The sequence below is a fragment of the Ictidomys tridecemlineatus genome, chromosome 9 (assembly GCF_052094955.1).
Source record: "Ictidomys tridecemlineatus isolate mIctTri1 chromosome 9, mIctTri1.hap1, whole genome shotgun sequence".
Taxonomy (NCBI): Eukaryota; Metazoa; Chordata; class Mammalia; order Rodentia; family Sciuridae; genus Ictidomys; species Ictidomys tridecemlineatus.
The window spans coordinates 63,723,773-63,732,914 of record NC_135485.1 but is presented as its reverse complement, the minus strand read 5'-3'; the positions used below and the strand labels follow the sequence as shown (position 1 = coordinate 63,732,914).

Here is a 9,142-nt window from a genome sequence, read left to right as displayed (position 1 = left end):
GACAATGTGTTGCTGGTTTCCCATGACATAGTTTGTTTTGACATCACTGGTGTTCTTGCCATTTGAGAATAGTACAGTTTCTCATGTCAAATCTGATATCATCTTGGACCATAGTAGGTCCAGGGATATTACACATTCTCATTTCACATATGCCGAGCAGATTTCTCTTTTGAAATCCAACAAATTTATGAGATTTTTCTTGTCTTTGTTCACAAATTTGTGAATAATCCGTGCATTTATGATACACATAACACAGATACCAACTATTCAAATACACAAAGGCCCACATCGTTTTTTACTTCAAACAGAAGTGGAGTATCTGGAAACCAACCAATCATGTTTATACATTGACACCATTGAAATTGTTACAGGTACCCACTATCTTTGGATGAGGCACAATGGCTTTCCTCGTCATTTCTTTTTTCCATCTTTGAATTTTGCCAGTTCCATTCTATCTTTCCCCATGCCTCCTTTGCTGAAAATAAAAATTTCCTTACATACACTGTCACCATATTATCAGATTCATGAACTGTAGAAAAAGAGGTTTTAAGAATCTAAGATGGTACCTTTCTTTCTTTTGTGATTTTGTATTTCTATCCAGCAGTAGTGTGTACAGAAAATATTATGGAGATGTCATTAATTTTCCCTCGTGTTTACATCTTGAGGCAGAAGTATCCACCTTCTACTTGAAGCTATAGATAATCAAAGGGTGGGCTATATGAGAAAACAATCTGGGCTATTGAAAATTATGTAAATTTTGAAAGAAAAATATGTCAAGAGCATGGTTTTTAAATTTATTTGAGCTTCATTTTGAAACTTTTAAAAACCCAACTATTTCACATTTGACTTATTAGCTCCAGGGAAGATATATGAATCTGTGCCCAGAGCAAGATCTTCTACTGCCTACTAAACAAATCCATCTGGGAGTCCCTTAGGTCTTTACCCAACAGGTCCAACAATATCACTTACTCAGTTGTTCAAGGTGAAAAGTCCAGATATCAATGAACTCTCCACTGTCTCATCATATCCTTCTGCCATGTCCACTCATCCAACCAGACTCCAACTTCTGTTCCTTAAACTCCATTTGAAACCCCCAAAGGGTGATCTAATTTGCTACTGTGTCCTCAGTGTCTAGAAACATGACAGGCACTTATGTACCTGCTCAAATTATTTATTGAGGGGATGAATCTGTCCTCTCCTCTTTGTCTCCATTGCCACAAAGGCTGTCCTTGTGATCTCTTTGGCAAATGATGTTCACTGCCTCTGAACCAGTATGACTGCCTCTGGTAAAGCCAGCTCCCCTTGCCTTCTCTCCAATCCATCCTATTTAGTGTTGCATGAGTTAATTTGCAAATTTTCTTTTTTTTTTTAAAGAGAGAGAGAGAGAGAGAGAGAGAGAGAATGAGAATTTTAATATTTATTTTTTATTTGGTGGACACAACATCTTTTTTTGTATGTGGTGCTGAGGATCGAACCCGGGCCACATGCATGCCAGGCGAGTGCACTACCGCTTGAGCCACATCCCCAGCCCACAAATTTTCTATAAAACATTTTCTAGAAAAATGTAGCCTCAGTTTACCTCTTTAATCTACTCTCCTGCTGCTTCTCCTTTTTAAATATTTGTTTAATTGTAGATGGACACAATACCTTTATTTTATTTATTTTTATGCAGTGCCAAAGATCAAATTCAGTGCCTCACACATGCAACACAAGCACTGTACCACTAAGCCACAATCCCAGCCCTCCTACTACTTTTTTTGCTCTCAAAATTCCCAAATATTTCCTGCCTCCACTGCACATATTTTTAAAATTTTAAATTCCTATTTTTTGTTGCTGGTATATAGGAAAGCAATTGACTTTCATCTATTAGCCTAGTTTCCTGTGATCTGCCACAAATGCTTATTAGTTTGAGGAGGTTTTGTTTTGTTTTTGATTATTTGGGGATTTCATCTGCCAGGCCACAGAAGCAGTGACATCATTAATTTGTTTCCTTTGCTTTGTTCCTTACATGACCGGCATCCCAAGGAGCAGCTGTCATGGCATATACACAATTAAAGCTGCTTTCTACAGACAACATTCACTTGCCCTAGGTCCCAGCATAGTGAGGGAGTCAGTGTCTTTCTAGAGAGGCATTCTGGCTCTGGTTGCTCTCATGGTTTCCTGGGCCCGGCGAGGTCCTTGTGAACTGAGAGAGGCATTTGAGGGACTTGGTATGGAGTCTTTAAGGATGATAGCTCTATTTTTTCTGTACCTATTGGTATGATATGTGATTTTTCTTCTTTAGCCTGTTGATGTGATGGATTATATTAACTGATTTTTCAATGTCGAACTAGCTTTGCATACCTGGAATAAATTCCACTTGAAGATATATAGTTTTTTTAACTCATTGTTGAATTTGATTTGCTATTATTTATTATTAATTTTGCATCTATGAGAAATATGGGTCTATAGTTTCTCTTTCTTATAGTGTTTTCAATCTGGTTTGGTAAGACTGTCATCACAGAATGGGTTAAGAAGCAATTTTGTTGCTTCTTTTTTTTGGGAAGCAACTGTAGAGAATTGGTATTTCTTTTTTGTTTTTGTTTTTTTTCAAGAAAGAGAGAGAGAGAGAGAGAGAGAGAGAGAGAGAGAATTTTTTAATATTTATTTTTTTTAGTTTTCAGTGGACACAACATCTTTATTTTATTTTTATGTGGTACTGAGGATCTAACCCAGTGCCCCGCGCATGCCAGGTGAGCGCGCTACTGCTTGAGCCACATCCCCAACCCTGAGAATTGGTATTTCTATCTTAAATATTTGGTAGCATTCATCAGTGAACCCATCTGGGCCTAGTACTTTCTGTTATGAAAAGTTATTGATTATTGATTGAATTTTTTTTCTTTTGGTACCAGAAATTGAACTTAGGGGCACTTAACCACTGACCCACAGACCTAGCCCTTTTTTGTATTTTATTTAGAGACAGGGCCTCACTAAGTTGCTGAGGTTGGCTTTGGACTCCTGCCTCAGCCTCCTGAGCCACTGGGATTACAGGCGAATGCCCCCATGCCTGGGTATTGATTCAGTTTCTTCTACAAATATAGGCCCTTTCAGATTGTTTCTTTGTGTGTGAATTATAGCAGATTGTGTCCTTCAGGAATTTCATTTCACATAGATTATCGAGTTTGTGGGGACAGAGCCGTTCAAATTTATTATTTATGGCATCTGTAGTGATGACCCCTCTTTCATTTCTGATTTTAGTAATTTGTGTCTTTTCTCTTTTTTCTTTATCTTACCTTAGCTTGCAGCTTACCAATTTTATTTTTAAAGCATCAGTTTTTTTGTTTTCTTTGATTTTTATTTATTAATTTCCAACTTTCAATCTTATCAATTTCTTATCTGGTCTGCTTTTAATTTTTATTATTCTCTCTTTTGCTTAATTGGTATTTGATTTTCTCTTTTTTTCTATTTTCTTAAATTGGAAGCTTAGATTATTGTTTTAATTCTGTTTTCTTTTCTACTAATGCATTCAATGCTATAAATATCTCTCTAGTACTGTATCCCACAAATTTTGACAAGTTGTATTTTGATTGTATTCAAAATATTTTGAAATTTGTCTCAAGGTTTCTTTTTTGAGTCATGCATTGTTTAGAACCATGTTATTTAATCTCCAAGTATTTGAGAATTTTCAAGCTGTCTTTATGTTATTAATTTCTGGTTTCATTCTGTTGTGACCTGAAAGTATACATTGTGTGGGTTCTATTCTTTTAAATTTGCTAAGGTGTGTTTTATGGACTAGGATGAGTTTTTTTGTTTGTTTGTTTTAGTTAGTTTTGTGGTCTTAGTGAATGTTCCGTGTGACCCTGAGAATGTGGATCCCATTGTTTGAAGCAATCTGTATAGTCAATTATGTCTAGTTAGTTGAGAGCTTGAGCTCAACTATGTCCTTAGTGATTCTCTGTCCACTAAAGCTGGCTATTGGCGACAGAGGATGTTGAAGTCTAAAACTGTTTTTTGGCTTAGGGTGATATATATATAATATATGATATATATATAAAATATATGATATATATATTTATAAAAATATATTTTTATTTATATATATATATATTTATTTATTAAATAGGGTCTTGCTAAATTGCTGAGGCTAACCTGGAACTTGCTATCCTCCTACCTCAGCTTCCTGAGTCCGTGGGGTTCTCGGTGGGTACAATGGTGTCCAGCTTCTGGTTTACCTTGTATATATATTTTTTGCCTCACATATTTTGATACTGTATTTGTGTGGGGGAAGGGAGTGTGCTGGGGATTGAACCCAGGGCTTGTGCATGCAAGGCAAGCACTCTACCAACTGAGCTATATCCCCAGCCTGATGCTGTATTATTGTGTCTGGTTTTAAGTAAGCATTTTGATTCAATTTTCTCTTAGCATGGCAATTTTTTAAAATTAGTGGTTGCCCTCGTGTTTGCAATATACATTTCCAACCAATCTAATTCTGCTTTCAAAGAACACTATTGTTTCATGGTAGTGTAGGTAACTAGAGAATATTCTCAATTCATTACTCCCATCCTTTACAACACTATTTCACTTATCCATGTTATAATCACCCATACATTGTTGCTATTACTTCTTTGACCAGTTATCTGTTATCCGACTAAAAATTTTTAAAAGAAAATACTGCTTTAACTTTCATTTCTTTCTGCTCTAATCTTCCTTTATCTAAATCTGAGTTTTTAACTCCTCTATGCTTTCCTTCTCTCTGAAGAATTTAACATTTTTCTAAGACAGGCCTCCTGGCAGAAAATTCTTAGGTTTTTTTTTTTTGTGTGTGTGATATTAGAAGGGTATCTTTGCTGTATAAAATCTATGGTGGTAGGGCGTTTTTCTTTAACACCTTAAATGTTTCCAGTCTGCTCTTATTTTGTATGATTTCTGATGAGAAATCCAATGTAATTCTCATTCATGTTCTTCTACAGATAAGGTGTTTTATTCTTTTGGCTTTTTTTTCAAGATTTTCTCTTTGGTTTCTGCAGTCTGAATATAACTAGGTGTAGGGTTTTTGTTGTTGTTGTTGTTATTTTTTGTATTTATTCTACTTGATATTTTTGTTTTGGCTTTGGCCCTTTTTGGGTGGTTGATTGGCTTGGAGTTGTGTATTGTACCTGAGTTTTTATGCATGATAGGCAAGCACTCTACCACTGAGCTACATCCCCAACTCTTACTTGATGTTTTGAGCTTTTTAGAACTGTGGTTTGGTGTATATCAATTCTGGAAAATTCTTAACAATTTTTATTTCAAATATTTCTTCTGTTTCCCTCTTATTTTTCCTCTTGGTATTCGAATTTACATATGACACTTTTCCTAATTGTTCCACAGCTCTTGGATATTGTTTCACTTTTCTCATTCTTTTTTCTCTTTGTATTTCAGTTTGGGAAGTTTCTGTTGACATACGTTTAAACTCATGGATTGTTCCCCACCTCCTAATGATGAGCCCATCGACAGCATTAATTTCTGTGGTAGTATTTATTTCTAGCACTTTGATTCTTAGTTTCCATCTCTCCACTTGTATTATCCTATGTTCTTGCATATTGTCTACTTTTTCCATTAGAGCTCTTGAAATGTTAATCATAGTTGTTTTAAATTCCTGGTCTGATAATTCCAATATCCTTACCATTTCTTAATCTAGTTCTGATCCTTCATGTACCTCTTCAGATTGTTTTCTGGCCTATCAGCCTTCTAGTTTTTGGTTGAAAGCCAGATATGATATATCAAGCAATAGATAATTAGACTTCTAATTGAAGCTTTTGTTAATCTGGGCAAGGCCCAGACTGTTATACCTATAACTGAATAAGACTTGTTTTCTCTCCCCTCCTCCATTGTTTTGGGTTTTCCTAAGAATTCCTTCTTAAATTCCTTTTTAAATGTGTTTTGTAGCTTTCATTATCTAGTTATATACTGGATTCCTACTGATGTGGTTATATGGTATTTGGGAAACCTTCTATAATATATTTCTGTTTTTTAGTTTAATCCCTGGTTACACTCAGTAGTGTTTCTTTATTATTCCTCCCCTTACATGACAGAAAGGTTAAAGGAGGCTAGAATTTTCTACACTTTCTCTAAACAGTCTGTTTAGTGGTTTTTGTGCTGTGAGGATGTCATGTTGACTTCTGAGATTTTTACATATTGGAGCTGAAATAGAAAGTCACTCACATTTTTTTTTTTAAAGTCCTTCACCATATTCTCTGTAGGCCCAGCTTCAAAGAGGCAGCTTTTCCTTGTGTGCTCTAGTACTTGATACAACTCCAAAGATTAAATTTACTATCTCTTGGCTTGATGACACTTTGAATTTCTGGAGAACAGGCATTATAGCTTTTCTTCGTTTTGTAGCATATAATATAAATCAATGTCTGTTGAATTGAAGGAAAAAATACTTTTCACTAATTAAAAACAAAGAACTACTTTTATTTGGTACATTTCTCAATTTATTAGAATAACCACATTTTAGAGGCACAAAGCACTTAATTTTACATGACTACAAAGTTATCACAAATCCCAAACTTTTTAGCCATAGATATTTTTACCTTTGTTTAAAGAAAAAGCTTTCAAAACATCTGAGTTAGCTCAATACACAGACCCTGAATATATGGGAACTACGTATTTTTAAATGCTTGTACTTCCTGCTCTAATGTCTTCTTTAAGTGGAATCCAGCATAAAAGGGATTGAAATGTATAAGGTCACGATGCAAATGCTTTGGAGGGAAAGTGAAATCAATCTGCACAACATGGAAAAAGATGTAGTGTGTACAGAAGTTCCATAAGGGTTCACTGAGCCATCTGGGCTTCCATGGCTTGTGCTGTCCATTCTGGGGCTGTTTGGCTAATTTTCTCCAAGAGGTTATTGACTTGGAAACAAAGTGATTGGATCTGCTTGTCCCATGTTGGCAGGGCTTCTCGTGCTAAAATTAAAAAAAAAAAAAAGTAAATAATGCAAAAAATCTGAAATGACTCCTTTGTATTTATAGCAAATGGGAATTAAAAGATAATTATAATAATATTTATTTGTAAAGTTTTTTCCAAAAATCTTAGCTAAAATAGGTGAGCTAACTAAGCAATAGTTAAGAACTCAAACCATTAACAGAGTATATAACGTAAAATATATGCACACAGATAAATGTTATTATTATGAATTCTTGAAAACAAAATAAAGTCATTAACTAAACAACCTCAATCACACATGAACACATGCATACGCGCGCGCGTGCACACACACCCTTATTAAAGCAGTTTTTCCTTTAACTAATCGTACAACACTGCCATCTACAGGGGAAAATAAATCTACTTATATAGTCCAATACTGCCTCTGTTTGACTCTGAATAACATTTAAACACAAACAAACCCAATAACAACCACCCAAAACACTACCTTGAATCCACCAGATTTTTCTCTATGTCAGCAAAATGTAGTTAGAAATGAAAAAAATGAAGGGAATTCTCATTCAGATGAGCAGCAAAATTTACCAAATAAGGGGCAGAGATTTAATGGAAAAAGATATATAAAGTCATAATAAAGGCTGGGCGTGGTGGTACACATTTATAATCCACTAGGTTCTGGAGGCTGAGACAGGAGAATTGCAAGTTCAAAGCCAGCCTCAGCAAAAGCAAGACACTAAGCAACTCAGTGAGACCCTATATCCAATAAAATATAAAATAGGGTTGGGGATGTGGCTCAGTAGTCAAGTGCCCCTGAGTTCAATCCCGATACCAAACAAACAAACAAACAAACAAAAAATCATAATAAAAGACACAAAATAAATTGGGTAGATATAAATCATATTCCAAGCGGAAATATGTAATATCATAAAAATATCAATTTTCCCCTGTGTTATAGATATGTAATGAAATCCCTTTCTATTTTGTTTTATGACCAGGACAAAGTCATTAAAGTTAATATATAGAAGATTGTTGTTTAAGACTAGCCAAGATAATTTTGAAAATGAAAAAGAAGGGCAGAATTGTGATATGCCACAACATGGATGAACCTCAAACTTACTATGCTGAATGAAAGAAACAAAAAGGTCCCATATTAGATGATTCTATTTATATTAAATTCCATAATAGGAAAATATAGAGACAGAAGGAAGTTGGGTAGCACCAGAAGCTGGGGGAAGGAAGAATAGGAATAACTGCTCATGGGCATGGATTTCCTTCTGGGGCAACAAAAATTTTTTCAAAACTAGATAGAGATGGAAGTACACTAGTTAGGGAGGGAGTATGTGGTACTGATTTGTTTGCTTTAAAATGGTTAATTATGTTATGCGATTTCAATCCCGTAAAGTGAAAAGCAGTGGTGGGTAGGGTGCTTTACCAACAGTAACATTTACAATACTTATTATCACATTGTTGCAGATCAGGTGAATGAAGTACTTGCAATCATGTATGTGGAACCCACCATATATCAGAGATCACAAATCAGAAAGAATGCTTACTTAATAAATTATACTTGCATAATTGATTATTCATCTAGAAAAATTAGATCATACTCTAAATCATCCACAAAAATGAACTATAGATAGAATAAATTTCTATATATAAAACAAAAGAAAGATTAAAATATTAGAAGAAATTTTAGGAAAACACTAGCTTTACCTTAAGGTAAGATAGAAACATTTTCAATTTTATTTTTTTTAATACAGTCTCATTCAAAAGAGCAGCAAAATTTACCAACAAGGGGCACAGATAAATCATAAAATATAAAATTGACATGTTTGGCTGCAAAAACGTTTAAGAAAATACACTTACAATATGCATTTCCCTTATAGAAAAAAAAACTTGATATGATGGGGAAAAATCAGTAATACATATAACAAAGTTAAAACAATCATTATACCAAAAACTATAAAAAATGGATACTGAAAGGTCAGGAAAGGTGTGGTAGAAAGAACGAAATAGACAAGAAAAAGTAACATTAATTTAGAGAATTGAAAATGCTAATGCCAAACAAATGGAAAGGTATTAAACTTCATTAATGCTAAAAAAATACATACCTAAATAATAATGTCATTTCCTCCCGTTAAATGGCAAAAGATTTAGAAAGCCATGACATCCAGCTATTGAAGATTCAATTTCTCATTCTGGTAGAATTCTAAACAGCTATACTTTTCTGGAAAGC

At 34.4% G+C, this 9,142-nt stretch overlaps 1 protein-coding gene across 2 annotated transcripts in view; it reads right to left on the bottom strand.

Annotated features, from left to right (window-relative positions):
* Window positions 1-6,414: 6,414 nt before the first annotated feature.
* Window positions 6,415-9,142, bottom strand: part of Cops4 (COP9 signalosome subunit 4) — a 34,109-nt gene continuing 31,381 nt past the window's right edge. For both annotated transcript variants that reach the window (XM_005339315.4, XM_040292219.2), the window contains one exon: window positions 6,415-6,929. In XM_005339315.4, the coding sequence (XP_005339372.1) occupies window positions 6,796-6,929 (134 nt within the window). In that variant the 3' untranslated portion in view covers window positions 6,415-6,795. The remainder of the gene's footprint in view (window positions 6,930-9,142) is intronic.